General features: G+C 39.2%; 2 protein-coding genes across 4 annotated transcripts; one reads left to right on the top strand and one right to left on the bottom strand.

Moving 5' to 3' along the window:
- Positions 1 to 1,264: 1,264 nt before the first annotated feature.
- cwo (transcription factor cwo) lies at positions 1,265 to 19,512 on the top strand. 3 transcript variants are annotated; one of them, XM_028311367.1, is made up of 9 exons: positions 1,265 to 1,296; positions 12,136 to 12,256; positions 13,004 to 13,187; positions 15,202 to 15,366; positions 15,747 to 15,941; positions 16,854 to 17,041; positions 17,639 to 17,794; positions 18,629 to 18,722; positions 19,255 to 19,512. In XM_028311367.1, the coding sequence occupies exons 1-9, from the start codon at positions 1,280 to 1,282 to the stop codon at positions 19,443 to 19,445; spliced, it is 1,311 nt and encodes a 436-aa protein (XP_028167168.1). In that variant the 5' UTR covers positions 1,265 to 1,279; the 3' UTR covers positions 19,446 to 19,512. The 3 variants fall into 3 exon arrangements, with proteins under 3 accessions (XP_028167168.1, XP_028167166.1, XP_028167167.1); XM_028311365.1 differs by lacking the exon at positions 1,265 to 1,296 and adding an exon at positions 7,360 to 8,009; XM_028311366.1 differs by lacking the exon at positions 1,265 to 1,296 and adding an exon at positions 7,362 to 8,009 and having other exon boundaries at positions 12,136 to 12,247.
- LOC114357649 (uncharacterized) lies at positions 8,991 to 10,232 on the bottom strand. Its single transcript, XM_028311368.1, has 3 exons — positions 9,832 to 10,232; positions 9,566 to 9,719; positions 8,991 to 9,474 (listed from the first exon to the last, which is right to left on the bottom strand). The coding sequence occupies exons 1-3, from the start codon at positions 10,095 to 10,097 to the stop codon at positions 9,208 to 9,210; spliced, it is 687 nt and encodes a 228-aa protein (XP_028167169.1). The 5' UTR covers positions 10,098 to 10,232; the 3' UTR covers positions 8,991 to 9,207.
- Positions 19,513 to 19,669: the final 157 nt, after the last annotated feature.

Here is a 19,669-nt window from a genome sequence, read left to right as displayed (position 1 = left end):
GCGAGCGCTTATAACATATCTGCTTTTGTTTTTATATAATATCATTGGTTGTGTAACATTAGTTCAATAATATAAAGTAGCTATTTCGACCATTGAAAAATTTATTCATATTATAAAACTGCAATGTAACAAAAGTAGTACATTACATGCACTAATAGACATAATGTGTTCATGTGTCTGTAAGCGATATAGGCACAATAATGGGCAAGTCTTCTTATCGCACCAGCTCGCGACATGGCTAAGTGACAATGGCGAGTGTGACTCATGGCTTAAGACTTCTTTTCCAAAGCCAGACGCTCAGCCACTATTGAATTTTATTATTGTAACACGTGACACTGTTTATACGTCTTATAACTATGTCACGTTTACATCAATAAACAAATTAATTTTGTTTAAATATACACCTTACAGCTCTGATGATAGAGTCTCTTCCCGTAGTGCAAAAAACGCAGTCCACGGGGCCACACACACACGTCACGCTTTTCACCTTGTTTTTATTTTGGTATCACTATCACTATGTCCTGTTACAACAATTTAAAGCCAATAAACATCAGCGGCTACTGCAACATAACTCTTCGATAACTTTATTGCCTCCTATTTACTAAACTTTAAAAGTTAAACAAAAATTTTCAGGATTTCCTAATATTAAGCTGATTCTGGACAGCGAACTATTGCTTGGTAGGTACCTACTTGAACAAAGTAATTGCATAGGCTAGTTGTTACTGGTTAGTCTCGCTCAATTGGTGCGCATGTGTCGAACAACATTGTCATAGTTATTTTCCATTCATAAATCGAAATTGCTCACGTTTAATAAAACGAGTCTAGCTAAATCCATATTAGATCGTCCTCGCTGTAGAACACACAAGGTGGCAACCTGCATCTGTTGTGATATACCTAGCCCACATTTTAGACAAGGTTACGCTCGTTCGTATTATCGGCTCTACAAACACCTCGGCCCGTTCGTTCGAGTCGTTAGCCGCGGCGCACGTGAGTTGCGCTCGCGCACGTGAAGGGTGACGTCACAGTTTGCACAACGCGCTGCAACTCGGGCGATTTGCGGCGCGAACGGAGAAACCGAATTGGCGAAGTGACCTAGATTATCATGCCTGTTGGAACACCAGATGCAGTGAACTGATTAGTGTTAGAAGTGTCCAGTTTCAGTCCAAACGATGTGTTTGCGACGAAAGGAAAGATACTGGCCGTGATACGGTCGTGGGTGGTGGCATGGCAAACGTGACTGTGAGCAAGCAATGTAATGTGCTTTAGAGAAACATCGAAGATGGAACCTTCTTCAATGTTAGTAATTTTTTCTGGTACTATTGATAAGTCCTACCTGCTCGCATTGATTTTCCAGTGTTGAGGGTTGGCCATACTTTCATCTACTTCTGTTTGCAGTTGATAGAGTTGAATAATCGCTTAGGCAGTTTCCATGAAAATATTTCTTAGATTTACATAATGTTTTTTCATTAAACTAAAGGTTTATGGGCGCTAGAGATAAAAATATACCTGTTATTCAAACTACAATTATAAAATGTTGGAGACGTTTTGGAGTTTTTTTATCTAGCTTTCTAGAATGTTGGAGAACCATTTCAGTCTGTATCCTATTTGCATACTTCATGAGCAAGGCCGGTCGAAGACCTCGCCTTGTGTCAGATGTGGCACGCGCGCGTCCAGTCTGTTTGTGCCCGATGCGCGTGACCTTTTAGGGTACTTTTTTTTGTTTATATAACTCCTTCTCGTTTTCTATTTTGTTATTTGTGTAGGTCAGACTTCTCATTTTTCATCCTCAAAAGTCTTTATGATTTTATTGATTGTAGCATGGAGACATGTTATTAGAAATACATATACTTTTTTTAGAAGATGATTTTTTAGCAATGTGCAGACTCTACATAAATATAGGCAGACTAGCTTTCCGCCCGCGGCTTCACCCGCCCGCGTGGAATTTTGTCTGTCACAGAAAAACTATTGCGCGCGTCCCTGTTTAAAAAACCGGGATAAAACTATCCTATGTCCTTTACCGGGACTCAAACTATCTCTATGCCAAATTTCATCAAAATCGGTTAAGTGGTTTAGGTGTGAAAGCAAGACAGAAAGACAGACAGAGTTACTTTCGCATTTATAATATTAGTATCAATGACATATCATATAAATAGACACGTTATGCGCCTACATTATTGTATTTTAAAATGGCGCAAGTAGTCCTATTTTATGACAGCTATTCACTTTGACATTTTGCACAGAAAAGGAGAATGGGGTAGAGTGAACCTCACAGATATAGAGAACCTAAATTGTATTTTCGAATGAACTATCAAACTAATATTTAAACAAAAGCAAGACAAAACGTAACTTATTATTTTCCCTTAAATCAACTTGAGTCTTATGCCTTTTTTGTCTTTTATAATGAGTTTTCAAATCCGGATTATTTTTATGTGCAAAATGTATGAGGTTTTACCCTGAGATTAAAAGTGGAATATTCTCTAGCTAGCTACAGACAGACAGACAGACATGACGAACCTATAAGGGTCCCGTTTTTGCAATTTGGCTACGGAACCCTAAAAAGACATTAAAATTCGATTATTTATACAAATTGCAATCTTTTTGGGATCGGGAAGTAGCATTTCTGACTGTAGGCTTTGAAATATAATCCTCGATAGGAAAACATAGTCCGCCCATATTTTTCATATTAACCACAGTTTTGATTTAGCAGACTGTAAATTTATACAGGTATCTACATCAAATTTGTTTGGGACTAGAAGCGTATTGTAATAATGTCCAAGGATAAATAAAAATAATAAATAATTAATATTATTCGTTTCTGCTATAATTTTGTTCCTCGAGTAAGTCTTTTTCGTTTGATCATAAATCATTATAATCATACAGTAATAATAGCCATAGCATTGATTTTATCGATTTCGGATGAATACGTCTCAACACAGGAATACATAATTATAATAATATTCTTTTCTAGAGAAAAACAATTATTCCGTGAGTTAAATGCAGAGTTCTTAATTGATAGATGTTCGCCCCAACTTCCCCTGGCAGTGGTCTCTAGATTTTAGCTCAAATGTCAAATTCAACCGTCAACCCTTGTCAAATTGAATAAAAATTAAAATTTAATTTTTTACTAATTAAACTGTATTTACGAATGAAATGACACATTTTTCTGGTTCATAATAGTGGGAGTGTAATTTGTACATCGACTAAAAACACACGAAGGCATATTATCAATCAATCAGGAAGGCAATCGGGAAGTGCATTCGTGGCTGTTCGCGGCAACCGATCATGTACGACTGAATGCAAGAGGTACAATTGTATCTCTTTTGCATTGCCATTCTTGAGCGGGTATGTATAACGTATCTATACTATAAAAACATCTTAGATTAGTATAGATAGTATAGACTATAGATTAATATTCATGCACTTTTTGAATTTATAATTTTTTTGCGAATATAAATAGGCACTGTAATTAGTTAACAATGCTCTTGTTAATCTAATTTATCGCGAAAAGTATGGACAGAAATAGTTTTGGTGTCACTCTTTGAGCTCAGTAATTAAGAGTTATTTTTAGAATATGAAGCATACAAGGCATGTTGTAAAATAAACTTTATTAATTTGGTCTTCCTTCCATTCTATTTTATCAGTAGCTGGGAAGAGTTCTGTGAATACTTATGATCAAAAATATTTTTATGTTAGCAGCTACCCAATTTGAATTTAGAAAAATGCCTAATTCGATAGACATTTTGTATTATCGAATTCTAAGACGTAAGTTTTGACTTTGTTTATTTGACAAATGAAACAAAATGCAATATCATCTTCACATTTCATGTTGGCGTCAGTTTACAGTGTCACAGTGCATGAATGTTTACGCTTATGTAGGTAGGTATCTAGATCTACACATTTTACAGGTATTTTTCCCTGGCAATCAACGACACGTGGCGTGGATCAAAATAAAAAAAAACTTTAAAATTCAAATGTTCAGCTATGTGATATATTCAGTTAACTGCCTGGATGATTTAAATTATCATATACTTAACTTAGTTTTTTATACCTAATGGTTATCATAGAATTGATTTAAAAATCAATGATCAAGGCTTTATTTATTTATTCATGAATAAAAATATTTTCATATTGATTATAAGACTTTATCTAGTAGGTACTAGCGGCCCGCCCCGGCTTCGCACGGTTGCAATGGAATTTCCCGGTTTTTCTTTTGTTTATTATGCATGTTTTATACCTATAGTAAGTAAAACCTTTCTCGAGTCACTCTATCTATTAAACCGTATCAACATCCATTGCGCAATTCTAAAGATCTAAATAAGGTCTGCGCTAGGGCTTGCAATATCGGATAGTTTTCAACTCCGGAACTGATTTCCGATATTGGGCACTCAACTCCGGAATTCCGGTTCTAGTTCCGGAGTTGGTTAAAAAAAGAAAGCGCCTCCCGACAAACACGTACACGTATGTGGCCTCCACTTTAGAACCTTGCCCCATCGGCCGTCTGTTCTACGTACTATGTGCCCTGCCCATTGCCACTTTTTCTTTAGCTTGGTAATCCGATCGCTATATGTCAAGCAACTTTAGTTCGTTTATGAATCTCCTCATTTCTGGTTCGATCTCGAAAAGAAACACCGAGCATAGCACTCTCCATACCATGGTGTGCAACTTTGAGCTTATTATAAGGCCTTATAGTAAGAGGCCACGTTTCCAAACCGTGTGCCATCACTACTGGTAACACACACTGATTGTAGACTTTCGTCTTTAGGCACTGAAGTGTTTTGGTCGAAAAGATGTTATGTAGTTTCCCGAACGCTGCCCAGCCGAGTTGAATTCGACGTATTATTACATCTCCCTGCCTCACAGCTCGCTGCAGAAGAATCGCAGAGGAATCGCCCTCGTGTTCAGTCAGGCTCAAAGACCTTCTCATAGTCTAAGAACGCCAAGCATATAGGCAAGTTAGACTCTTCGGTCTTCTGTATAACCTGCCGTAGCGTATACAGGGTGTTAGGTAAATGGGTATATGAGCCGACACTAGCCCATGTTAACATGGGCATATAAATGGTATGGTGAAGCCAGAAATTTGATATCATTTTAATTTTTTTAATTTTCATATAAAATAAATTTTATAAAATCCGATTTGTATGAAAATTAAAATAATTAAAATGAAGATATCAAATTTCTGACTTCACCATACCATTTATATGCCCATGTTAACATGGGCTAGTGTCGGCTCATATACCCATTTACCTAACACCCTGTAGATGCGGTATATGGTAGTGTAAACGTTTCGATAACTGGCTTCCTCGAGAGACTATAAGTCATCGAACCTACGCGCGAGACTATTCGTGATGGCTCTCAAAAACAGCTTGTAGACATGACTCAGAGTCAGAACCCAGATGGGTCTGTAATTCCTTAATAAGGCTTTTACCCCTTTCTTAAAGAAAAACACCACCAAGCATTTGTTCCGTGCCTCTGGCATTATTCCCTGGAGTAAGACGGAGTTACAGTTTATGAAGGACTTTCATTATCGGCTTATTACCTGCCGCGTTCAGAAGCTCCGAGGTTATTCCGTCATCACCCGTGACTTGTTGTTCTTTAGCTGTTTGAGAGCCATCCTAATCACGTAAGGGCTGATGTCCGGCTAATCTTCGGTATAGTGTCGAGTGGCTGTCCTGTGGCTGAGCTATTAACAGGTTTTACTCTATCATCCGCTCTCTTCAGCTGGCTTCGCCCATTAGAGTTGTCTCTAGCGAACATTTTGGGGCTTTGGTCTCGCCCTATTGCCTCTTAATATAATTACTAATAAAGTTGCGAATACATATCTCAAGGACTTCCTTATCTAAGAACCTATTTTGACACTTAAACGTTTTGAAAACTTAAAATAATTTATGAAAAATTTCAATATTGGAATACGATATTGGCTTCAGTTCCGGAATTGAAATATCGGAAAAAATTTATCCGAAATTCCGGAGTTACGAAATTCCGGTATTCAAGCCCTAGTCTGCGCCTAAAAGCAGGCAGAAAAATAATATTCAAAAGATTTTTCTTTTTGTTTTAGTAACATTCGAGTTAAAACCTTGAAAAAACGTAAAAAGTTTTTGTCTGTGTCCCTTAACGTACGTGTATCAAGTCTCGAATCTTGATATATGCACGTATCCATATTAGGTGTCTGTCTACCGTGCGTTTGAAACACGTGCCCGAGTGTAGGGTAACCAGGATTTATGTCACAAATAGTAACTCACTTTTATATGCATTACATGTTTAATTCACATATTATTTTGTTAATTTTAAATCTATATCATAAATATTTACTGCACGCTGTCGCATTAAAATATAATGTACTTGTAAGAAGTGCGATTTTACGACCAAAATGTAGAGACTGGTATATTGTCGACTGTACTTAATCAAATAAAGTGAATAAAACACTTTATTTGATTTTTTATCAATTAACAAATATTTATTATCACAAAGCTTACTTGTAAATATTTTGTTAAGCTATTAATAACACTGTTTGCTGAAAACGATCGATTAGTGCACTCTGTTCGCATCGTGTGACAAACAGATAAGAAAGATAAGCAGCAGCTAGCACAGTATCGCTGGGCTACGACGGGGACGAGATAACTATCGCTCACGTTACGCTGGATATCAGGCATCACGTGAACCAGACGAGGATAATAATACTCGTTAAACCGCGCCGGCTCTAGCAAAGCCAAAAACGTGAAAGTGCCGTAATTTTCCATGCTTCACTAGGAGCCGGTAAACTAATTTTCCTGTAGGCATTGTTATTTATACGCTGACATAACCCGACGACATGACGACGACCCGACGACATGACCCGCTGAAAACCAGCGTCGGGGCACGCGTGCATGCACGCGTGGCTCGATTAATGCTGAGCGGGCGCCTTTTTGGCACAAAATATGCGTGTATAGTTTTAAGTCCCTTTGTTCTGTTTTTTTATTTTTCCCTTTTTGTGTCAAATAAAGTTTTTCTTATTCTTTCTTACATATGACCTTTCCAAAACTTTCAATGGAAAGTTTGTAGGGTTTTGTTTGCGAAGTTGATGGGAAACCGAAAAATGCTGTATGATTTAATGTTTGAAATGAAAAATGTTAAATTCAAAATAAGAAATTGCTGCTGTAAATAAAGCTTGAATTTTACTGGCAAATGTAAAAGTGATCAGCAAGCATTGAGCCCACCATTAATTAACATTTTCTTTTATGATAATATCAATCTCAATTTCATCCTAAGAGTGCAGATGATAATAAAGTGGGCTTGCGCTTGCACGTACTATCGGCAACAGTGTTAACTGCCCATTGCCAGTCATGTCATCTCGTTCTATCGCAAAGAATCACCATTTGATGAGAGCGAAAGCAAAAACAGAAATGGATAGTTAACAGTGTGGCCGTGTGTTATCTTGTCCCCGAAGTAAGTTCTAATTAGTTTGGGGTTAGGTAATAGGAGAGCTAGTTGAAACAGTTTTTAATCCAACATACGAGTAAGGTACAATAATTTGTGTGTATTTACAGGTTCATGAAAGGTTAGCAAGCCATAAATAGCCGCGACTTTCTTATCTTTGAGAAATGACGTCTTTAGGAGATGATAACCACATTGTATGCATAAAATATACAAAAATTACAATTGTCTACTAGACTGTATTGGTAAACTAATTTATCTTACCTTTTCCCTCGGCTAACACATCACACAAGTAGGTAAATAACAATCAACAAATACCCAACAAGTAGGTAAACGCTTAAGAAAAATTTAAAGCAATTTCCGCAAAAATTCGATCGCATGGTCACCTCACACTTGTACGTTATTCAGAAGCGTGTCCGACATCCAGCATTGTGTACGGAACTCCTCGGGGCGTCAGTTGTCACGCGCCCACTCACTTATCCAATAAGTGTTGCTTGTTATGCCCTCGGAAGTCGGCTAGTGATCAGTGCCATGAACGTCCTGCTCACCCCGCCGACCTTCAAGGTGTCAATCGATCAGATGCTGCTGCCGTTACGCTCGTGAGTTTCATTTGTTTTTAGTGTTCTATTTTTAAATTTACTATTTTTCACCAGATTAAAAATAATAATAATATTTTACTTTAATAGGAGAGGGAAATAATAATAATGAGTGAAAACACACACGCACTTTACGAGACCTCAGAGACTTTCAGAAAACGACTTTTAAAAATAACTTTTATTTTTATCTTACTTTCAGATAATGAGTATCGAATGATTAAAATTAAATGCAAAAACATCGTTTCAGAACATTTTCTTCTATTGATAACAAACATGGAATCGTAAGGAATTTTAGCCTTAATAATATTTAGTTTACTTAATATCCTATGTTATCAGTTTCAGAATTTGTATCTACTTATTCATTGGCTTTTCTACCTGAAGGTCAAACATGTAAAAATATTTCACGTGACTTGGATTTATGTGCTAAAGCCTAACCACTGAGGATTCCGTCAACTGGGACCGCAATTAACTGGGACCGCGGTCCCAGTCGCCGGATGCGTAAAAATTAAAAAATTTTCTTCCGGCGACTGGGACCACTCATTACAGGGTGGTTATACATATGGAACAATAAGTGATCTCACTCGATTATTTCTAAACTATACAAGATATTGAAAAACTAGTTACTGATTCTGAAAGTGCTTCACGAGCTCTTTCAAATGGTACCAATAATAGGGTATAGATTATGGAAGCTGGTAACATTGAATTTTTGGATTTTGTAACTTATTATTTTTTCCACCCTGTATAATCCGGCTGTATCTCCAGGTCACCTAGATACATTCCATAGCAGCTGTAATAGACATTTAGGTGCATACATTTACCAATTTTGGTGACAAATAGGCATTTTGTATTAGTTTTTGTATAACGCCTAAACAAAAACAAAGGGTAATATTTTGGTGTTATACATAGATTTCGAATATAAAAAATATATAATTTAACTAATTAAGACATGACAAAAAAACTGAGATATGTCTCGTTTCTGTCGGGCCTGGGTCACAGATGACCGTTCTTCTTTATGAAAGTTTTTGGACATAGTTGAGACAGTTCATTTGTTTCTTGGATTCCACTTCTACTAATAAAGGAATATAATTTTATGCAGACTATATTCTTATACTCGTTCAGCTTTCTTGTTCAATATTTAAGAGAACACCTCAAAAATATAAATTCAATGACTATCCGCATATATTCCCTATTATTAGCTGCTTCATTCTTCACTACTAATTACTGTATCATTGTCCTGCACCACGTCCACAATGTCCGTATTTTGGTGGAGCTGGCCTAGAAGACCCCGGGCTATAACTTTTTGTATAAGAAGTTCGGCATAAATCTGCTGATATTCTTCCATTCTCCTCATTTTTGAAGCGACGCTTATACCCAACGCCTTGTGCTCATCATTTATGTTTTTCATTCGAGATGCCTTTTTCTGTGCAGGTGGCAGTGGAATTACAGACAGATCAAGCATCTCCTCCTCCTAAAAATAATTTTAAACATTTGCATTATTATAAAAAATTTGCTTACAAAGTTGGCATTATATATTTTATGTAATGTTCTAGTTTATTTACATTTGGCAGAACGTTGTCTCTTAATTCTTGTAAGGTGACTTCTTCATCACTTTCGTCAATATTGATTACAGGACAGCTGGTAGTATCACTGTTTGAGCTATTTTGTTCATTCTGAATATTCCGATGGTTAACAAATGTTAGGAGGTCGTAGTACCTGAAATTAAAGTGAGTAATGTCATTTTCCAAAAATTGAAGGGCAATAAGTGAATAATACCAATCAGATAATAGTTCTTCCAGTGCAGTAATAAAATTGGCCTTCAAATTACCATAAAGTAGGGCTATAAGTCCCTACCGAATCGTCGATCCGTTTTTTCTCTTTTCTCATAGCACGTCTCATGTTTTGTATTTTATCGCGAACCAGTTTCACGTTCGCATCCTTGACTCCGTTCCGACGCAGGAACGCTACTATATCTTGATACGCTTTTTTCTTCAAATCACGCCTCTTGTATTCCTCAGAATGCACTTGCCACAAACACTTTTTATCAAAATACATCTCTATTAAGGCTTTCGTCAGTTTTCTGGTTATATCCATTTGTATTAACAAAAAATCGACTGAAATTTTGAGTGAACGTGAACGCGGGGCGCGATCCGCCCGGCTACTGCCGTCGGCGGACAAAACCCCGGATCGGATCCGGCATACAAAATGGCGGGCTTGGACAGGGGCTGGATGTCATGTTGCAGTTGCAAACAAAACAACGCACGCGTGACCTTGACGCGGTGTCGGTGACGAGCTCTGACGAAGGCAATTTGTAGGTCATATTGTATCACCTCACCTTAGATAAATTGAAAGTGAGTGCGCAGTGAGAAAAATAGTTTGTTAATTATATTAGTTAGGTAAAAAAAAGAGTACGATAGTTTTTAATTATTACTTGGTAAATTGGTCTGTATCTTTATCCACTTACTCAGATGATAACCTATAACATAATTAATTATGTAGAGCAGAACCTGCTACTGGATTTGGGATTGGGATTGGGTGCCCGGTGCTCGTAGATTATCTTCAATTATGCTGTTTATTAAAACATTTTAATTGAATGCATTATGCATGTAAAATAATTTTGTTTCATTAGATTGAGTTTAAGTTATGCCAGCTCTATATTTTATTAGATGACCAAAAAATAGCGTAAAGAACACGTCTTATCAGTCCCAAAGTCTAAATGTGGATACAACCAGCACAACCACCACGTTCAGTGTGCCTACCATGAGTTTACGTTAGGTGTGCTCGCTAGCGACTGCGTAAAAAATGACATTTAAATGTATGACATATTGTGCAGCGCCCCTAGCGGCTACTTTCAAGAAATAAAATCTTCATATAATTTTTTGACGTATTCGCTAGCGAGCACACCTAACGTAAACTCATGGTAGGCACACAGTAGTTATATAAATATTTATACAAATTGGTTCAAAATAAACCAATCAAACACCTAGTTTGAGTCACGGCGGTTGATAGTCGCACGTTTCTTTGCCACATGTGCCGAACTTTGAGCTTCCTTCGAATCCGTTTCACCACTTTACATTCCGCGCTCACGTGCTCGCACACATGACAATCTGCTCGTACATAATAAATAGGTGTGTATATACCTAGGCTTATCGCCCGCAGATTTTGAATTAAGACTAAATGTCAAATTTTGCTCAAGGGTAATAGACTGAGGTTTAATCTCTCTGGAATAAACAGCCTACGTCAAACGCAAAACCAACATCAAATACAACTTCGAACCAATTACACAAACTAATCTAGATAGATGAGACATCCGCTTGATGAAAATTGAATTTTCTTAAGCAATCTTAACTTAGTTTAATTTGTATTTAAAGCCAATGCCATTGTTGTAACATCATATCGTTACAATTGCAAATACAAAAATAAATCAATCTGCCTTACTTCATAATATTGTAATTCAAGCAATGAAACTAAATTGACCAAATTGATCACTCACCACTAGTGATTGAAAAATAGAACGGAGAATCTAATAATTCATTGGATAGACCAGGCACAAGCTAGACGGCTTTTTTAATCAAGTTGAAAAAAAAAGCCTGGAAGCAGCGATATTCCAACCTATTAGCTAAACATACTCCTATTTTTGTACAAAGGATTGCCTTGGCTATTGTTTGTAAATGTGTACATGTAGCCAAGTATAATAATATCCACAACCAGAACCACAAATAAGTCTTGGGTTTTTTTAGGTAGGTTTTGTACATACTAACAGAATTTTTTAATAACATTAATAGAGTCTTCAGTTAGCAAATCAACAAAAAATGCAACTTATTTGAACCCAGACTATGACAATACAAAAGAGTCAAATTATATTATCTATTATGAAACTTCTTCGGTTTCAACGTTTTCGATTAAAATTATCAATTTTGTTATTGGGTAGATAACTGAGCCTTAATTATTAATTGACACCTATTGCGTCACCCGTGACGACCACGACCACTTTGTTAAAGGTGTAGTGACGAATAAGAAGAAGAATTTCATCATCTCAATTTTAAGTTCGGGTGCAATCTGCACTGACCAAGGTTAAGTCAAGTTATGTCCTAAAAAAACTGCATCTAAAATGTTTTTTTTCTTCTTTCAGTTACAACTCGAGCGATGGCTTCGGTCGAGTGGCGGAGCAACTCAACTTTGCAGCGGCGCCGTCGGAGGACGAAGCGGAGTACCCGCCCGGCACCTACCTCAAGAAGGGGAAGGTCTCGAGGGCAAGTCACACTGAATATGCCCGATTTTTATTTTTATTAGATCGTTAGCTTAGTTTTAGCAACGAGCAAGCGTCTGACATAACGAATATGATTTTTTAATTCTGTTAATTTTTTAGAACTGAAAATCTGTAATTAATTAAAATGAAAAAAAGCTGTAATATCACACAATGTTAGCCGCTTGTAAATTACTATTTCTTAGTAACATCTAAAGATGCATTGATTCATGAAACGCGTGCATTAAATTACTATAAATAAAATCAGCCCAAACGACAAAAAACGGGACTTGTCCCGAAATTTACCAAAAGTATGGTCACCCGATAATAATTGTCAAATAATAAAGAAAAAAGAAAATTTGAGGAAAATACTTCCTGTCTTGCACTACCACTTGAACGTCCGTGACTAGTAGAAGAATTAAAAGAGATGGTTATTATTATATTGACATGAAATAATAGGTAGGTCTACCACTATTTATTTTACCTACACAATTAATTCAAATTGAAGTCTCAATTTGCAAGTTGCTCGAGAAACACTGGATGAAATCTTTGAAATTGTCATTCATCACTATTTATTAAAATTCTTTATTTTTGAGACGAATCATAATTTTAAAGAGAGCTAAATCTCATCATCATCATCTTCATCATCGTCTCAGCCATGACGTCCACTGCTGAAGCCTGAACATAGGCCTCCCCCAATGCTTTCCATGTTCCAGTTCCATGAGCTAAATCTAACTATACATTATCCCTTCAGCAAGACCCGATGTCTCACCGAATAATCGAGAAGCGTCGCCGGGACCGAATGAACAACTGCCTGGCCGACCTTTCGCGCCTCATCCCTCCCGAGTACCTCAAGAAAGGCCGCGGGAGGGTCGAGAAGACCGAGATCATCGAGATGGCCATCAGGCACCTCAAGTACCTCCAGGACAAAGCCAATGGTTTGTACCACCTCGGAAACGAATTATAATGGTATGATGACGAGAGGGGCAATGGTAGGCTGTCATTGGCAAGCGAGCTGTCTGAAATTTTATTTTAACTTTTTCATTTTGTTGTGTTTTAACTAAGTAAGTAAGTACTTAACTAGTTACTCAATGGTTTAACAAGTATTTCTACAGTTATTTTTGACGGTAGTTGTACTAATTTTAACCCACGTAATTTCCATGTTGTCATTGAAGTTGTTTAACCGAAAATCTTAGAAGTAGGTATGTAGTACTGGTAGTACTTAATGGTACCTACCTACAAACACACCAGTTGCTGTTGGTAACTACTTACTAGTACCTACCCAACTATCTACATTTCTAATTTATGCATTTTAAATACTTTTTCTATTTTGTAGTATCTGTTAAAAAATAACTCGTAAAAAAATTCGACTCTCGCTGCTTGTTCAATGACATCCGCGTCTACTATTGCCCCTTTTATTGTTATTACATATTTTATTTCTAATTATTTTAGTTTAAATATTCAAATGACCGTGAAGTTTCTGAAAAACATTTTTAATTTGGTTTTCACAAAACTTTAAGAATCCATTGTCAAGTCTTTTGTAAAATATCTTATGTCGACTTCTGATGACGACAGTCTTCAGGCTTTTAAATGTTTTAAGATTTATGACAGAAATTACCAAAATTCTTGGGGATATCTTGATTTATTAGTATTTTCTGTAAAGATCTCAGAATACTTAAGTGCTATCGAACCCTTACCAGTGAGCATAATTTGTAAACCTTTGACAACTAACACACGAGGGGGGGTTTACGCATTGTTTTTGGCTTTCGCGTCTCGCGTTCAGCCACAACATCACAACGGACCAAAGAAACCTGACAATCATCGTTGCCTGCCACAGTCATCGATTGATCGTTTCAGATGTCTTTTATTTGTTTTTATTATTTAACAACATAAAATGTAAGTAAATAAAGGATTATTCAATAATTTCTGTCAACGGCTGCACTGCTCTGATGTATTTTCATTGTTTCAGAATAAATACATTTTTACCGACTGTTTCAGAAATGCAATTTACAAGTTTTTTTTATACCTACTCATGAGTTTATTAAACCTGCCTTTATAAAAAAGGTGTGGTAGTGCTTTGGGCATTTAGAAATATTTTTAAAGACTTTAACCACATGAGTTTCTTACTCATGTTCTTAAACTAAATGTTCAAAGCACTGTTGAAAAATGCTTTTTATTAATCTAAATTTGATTTTAACTTTTCTGTTCGTATCTTTCGTTGTGGTTGTTCGTCAAAATTACGCTTTACTTATGGTTTTCTTTGCTTTGCTGGCGCGAAAGTTATTGTATGGGAGAAGCCAAGGGAATAGGGCAATATTACCATATTCGATTCAAAAATTTGTCGTCTACTTGTTGGAGAAGAACCTGTTGACGCTGACGATGGAGAAGAAAACCAGCAAGAAGATACCAAGAATATTTTGTTAATACTTCTGGCTATAGGTATGTCGCTTTCGGTACGAGTAGGTAAATGACAAGAATGAGGGACTACGTGACTGACCTCTAATAATGTAACTGTGCATTGCATACTTAATCCTTAGTTGTCATTTGTATTCTCAACTGCTAATAACTTATAGAGAAAGGGCAAGTCATTCGTGAAAGTTTTTCAGGATTGTAGAGTTCTTGTGGTTGTTTATTCTCCACCAAATTCCATTCAATATAATTCTTTCAAATCCATATTTCATAAAATTCGCTTCTTTTACGATTTCTATGCTAAACCTCAAAATTTCCCAAGATACTCGCACCAAACTTTTTCTTCTTGCATCTTATTGAATAAAGACACGTCCAGCGTTTGCGCAAGCGGTCCAGCGTTTACTCACCAAAGAAGATCTGTTCCAACAGTTACCTCGGACTTTAAGTGTGCTCCGGTGTTTACAAATGTGCTCAAGGGTTTGCGAAGGCTAGCGTTGAGTCGGCGCTAGAGTTGTTGCATCTTGGCGCTGGGTTCTGTTGTAGCGGCCGAGCAGCAAGCGGCGGAGGAGCACTTCAGGGCCGGCTACCAGGAGGCAGCTGCCGAAGCCGTCAGGTTCCTCGTGGAAGGCCACGGGTACGGCGCGGCTGACGGCCTGTGCAACCAGCTGTCGACGCATCTGCAGAGGCATTGCGACGCTGTTACCAAAGGTGAGATTGTTATTTGAGTTCGTTAGTCTTTAGTTTGAAGTTTTGAATCCCTAGGCACAAAATAAGGCCTCGCCTGAAAAAAGACGAAGCAAAACCATGACCTTTGTAACGCCAAAAAAGTCTAAACTAAAAGTGAAGTTCACGTACAGCCGAGAGTTTTTTTAATAAAGAGGCCTAAGGTTTAAATTCTTTTAATATTTCTTCCGTAAACCTTGATTTAAGTAATTTAGCAGATAAAAAGTTCTGAGAGAGTTCAGTTGCAAGTTTACTTTAGCTATTCTCTTTGTTCCTATCGCTGCCCCGCAACTCCTGTGCAGCCAGGATATTTTACTCAGTAAAGATGCCAACACACCTTATCAACTCAACCCCCAATCTTCCAGGCGAGTCCATCCCCCGGGACAAACTACGCTCGCACGCGGGCTCATCATCAGAGACTGCTAGTTCCTCCAGCAGCTCGCACGGATACGGCGTGAAGGCGGGCGTGATCCAGGCGCCGCCCGCGCCGCCGCCCTACCCTGCTGACTACGAGCCGGAGCGGCCGCAGGAGCACACCTACCCCATGGACTGTGACAGAGGTAGCTACTTCAAACATCCATCAACATCATTTCAGCCGAAAACATCGTCTACTGCTGGGCATTAGTTTCTACCGAAGAATTCCACAACGACCGGTCCAGTGCTGCCCGCATCCCGTGACCTTTATAGATTAGGTACTAGCGGCCGCCCGCGACTTCGTACGCGTGGATCCCGTTTTACCCCCTTCATCTATCTTACGCGGTTTAGATTTTTTCATACAAATGTTTTTTCCCGCTATCTCCCGTTCCCGTGGGAATTCTGCAATATCCTGTTGTAACTAAGCTTTAAGTTTACTAAGGTACCTGCATGCCAAATTTCAAGCGTCTATCTTACGTGGTTTAGATTTTTTAATACAAATGTTTTATCCCGCTAACTCCCGTTCCCTTGGAAGTTTTGCAATATCCAGTTGTAACCAAGCTTTAAGTTTACTAAGGTACCTGCATGCCAAATTTCAAGCGTCTATCTTAAGCGGTTTAGATTTTTCATACAAAAGGATTTTCCCACTAATTCCCGTACCCGTGGGAATTTCGGGAATTCCTTTCTTAGCGCACCTCTACGGTACCTAAGCTACGTCCCTTCCAAATTTCAAGTTCCTACGTTTAGTCGTTTTAGGCTGTGCGTTGATCTGTCACTAAGTCAGTTTCTCCTTTTATAATTATTTAGAAGATGGTGATTAACTCGTTTACTGGCTGTGACAGCGTGCAACACATCAGCGTGTCACTACTCTACGTCATGCAACGGACTAACTATGACCGGGAGAAGGAAGAGGTTTTAACACACGCTTTGAAAAATGCAGGGGGTCTGCGCTCTCTTCTACCCAAACTGGGCACAGTTGAAGCGTGACTTCTATGGCATCTACGCTATCCATCTTCTATATTGCCTCTATCAACTAACCTCCATATCATTGGTTCCAGTGCCCGCCACCCCGATGTCGCTGACCAACGGCTCGAGCGAGGCGCCGGCGCAGGAGCCCATCGACGCGCGACGCAAGCGCGAGCCGACGCTGCGGACGGTGCGCCGCGAGCACGCCGACGACTACCTACACTCGTATAAGTTCAAGAACTCCATCGAGAGGCGGTTCTCCAGGTCGCAGGACTCAGAGGTAAATTATACTTAGGTATCCATGCTCCTTAGGGCTGATTTTACCATCGTCGGATAACTTTTAACTTAAGAATAAACTTCATTCATTTTGACATATTTCCCATACTGATACTGTCAATATGCCAGTTATACCAGGAGTTATTCTCGGATAAAAGTTTGGTCGAATCGCGCCTTATTAGTAATATAAGGTAAAACAACTTACTATTACATGTGAATGTTTGGAGTATGGATCCCCATCCATGTTTGTTACTCTTTCACGCTCAAGATGATTGGCATAGAGCTAGGGAGATAGTTTGAGACCCAGAGTAAAACAAACGATAGTTTTTGTCTCGGGTTTTGGAAGAGGGACTCGCACTTTCTGCGACGCCGACGCAAAGATGCAAAGCCGCGGGAAAAACTAGTAGTTTTTAACGAAATATTAAAAAAATCATCTTTTACCTAAAAGATATTTTATGTGCCTATTTAGGTATCTATGTCAATTCGATGTTCTCTGCCTTTCTTCTTTATTGTTTTAAATCCCACAAGTCATAGAAATGATCAAACTGAAGAATATATTGACAGTGAACGTTTAATCTTACCAAATCTAACCCCTCGACAGCTCTTATTCCCTCAGGCCGCCGAGCAAGCCCGCACCGGCGCGGCGCCGCACAAGGCGTACAACAAGCGGCGCCGCGCCGCCAAGCCGCCGCCCGCGCCCAGCACCTCCACCTCCAACTCGGGCTCCACCGAGGAAGCCAGGGACACCTCGCCGCAGGTCAGTGGCAAGCAGTGTTACAATGAGGGCTATCGTTTTTATACTTAACAGTTGGCACCCCTGGCGATTGACATGACCTTACTCTACAGTGGCGCCATCTTGATGAGTGCAAATGCGATGGTCCTCCTATCACTTTAGCGCTCACCAGTTGGTGCCACTGTCTTCGCTACTAGCAAGTGACAGGATCTTACTCTACAATGGCGCTAACTGGTGAGCGCTAAAACGATAGCCCTCATTAGCCCCTTCTGCCCAGTGTAATCTCAGATCATAGAAGGGATTCTATGATCTGAGAGTGTAATATTATGGTAGAGTCCTCTTAGCTAGACAAAGCAACGTTCAATGAGAACAAACGCACAATGAGACTTGTGACATAGTCCCCTTGGCTGTTGAGTTTCTTAATAAATAAGAAAATAAGATCACATTCGTGACCGAGACCCCCCCACAGCATTGGTTCCCAAACTTATTTGAAACGCGCCCCCTTACAACCATACAAAAAATTCCGGAGGAGGAGCCTCCAGTCAAGATTATTTATTGGTCGTACCGAGCAGTATGGAATGCATTTCCTCAGCGGTCGCAGAATTTTTTGTATGGTCGAAAGGGGGCGCGTCTCAAATAAGTTTGGGAACCAATGCCCTAGAGTGTAACTAAAAGAAGTAACATTCCAGGTAGTTTCCCTACAATAAAGGGGACTAAGTGGGATCTCCTCTACATAAAGAGTCCCCTCTTGTCACTGTAACATTCGTGATGAGTCTTCCTGGACGAAGTAACATTTGCGACAGAGTTATCACAGATTGCTAATAAGTTACAGGCTAAAACTGGACTATTTTTCCCCAGGACACGTCGAGCGAGTCGCCGCACCACCACAACCACTACGAGAAGCCACTACCGCCCGCGCAGTATGTGCCGGTGTTTGCGCTCAACGCTCTCGGTAAGATTTCTTTTATCTATTTGGGTAGGTACTTATTCGTGGTTAGGGATCACCCTCACTATTTCAGTGGACGCTGTAAATTACGAACATCAGGCCTCCTCCCCAAAGGAATTCAGAGTAGGCATTCCCATATTGCCCATTTACAGCATTTGGACCAAAACGCAAGTCCCTTGAAAATTTTAAAATCCAAAGAATTTTCAGACCTACCTAGCTCGTTCGTTGATTTGTTCTAGCCAAATGACGTCCACTGCTGGACAAAGGCCTCCCCTAAGGTTTTCCACAATGAACGGTCCTGCGCTGCCCGTCTACCTACGTCATTCTTAACTGGCAAGAGATTCTCATATTCAAATCGAAAACTGGTCTATTTTGAATCTTAGTTTTATTATAATTTAAACCGTCTACTTTATTTTTAGTTTGGCCCTAAGGTTGACTGGAGGAATATTTTGAAAGGCATTAAGTCCGCCTTACGTACACTGCTCTATGTGCATTAAAGTTTGAAATAAATAGTAATAATTACATCTGTTCTCCTCAGGCAAGTACTACGTCCCCCTAAGCGTGGAATACGCGTGCCTAGCGCGGCAACTCGGCCCGTACGATGTGCTCGACGCGCGCGCCGCCGCTTTGGCCGCGCCACTTCACCCCGTCACTATCCACGTCAACTTCCAGCCTTGCCTCAACTACCATGTAAAGCGGGAGCCCACCGAGCGCGACTGGCGCCCGTGACTGGCCAACGGTGCTGAATACACGCACTGGCCTCTATGAAGTCCACTGAACTCTTTACAGCGGTGTATGATGCACTCTGGCCAATGGCAACCTGAATGGACAGATTTGGTCAGCTGATAATCTTTCAGCTAACGTGTCGAGCGGTAGCCCGCCGATGATTGGCGCCCGTGACTGGCCAACGGTGCTGAATACACGCATTGGCCTCTATGAAGTCCACTGAACTC

The sequence above is a fragment of the Ostrinia furnacalis genome, unplaced genomic scaffold (assembly GCF_004193835.3).
Source record: "Ostrinia furnacalis isolate ACB-3 unplaced genomic scaffold, ASM419383v2 OfSCF3317, whole genome shotgun sequence".
Taxonomy (NCBI): Eukaryota; Metazoa; Arthropoda; class Insecta; order Lepidoptera; family Crambidae; genus Ostrinia; species Ostrinia furnacalis.
The sequence above is the reverse complement of the archived record's forward strand: the minus strand, read 5'-3'. Positions and strand labels throughout refer to the sequence as shown.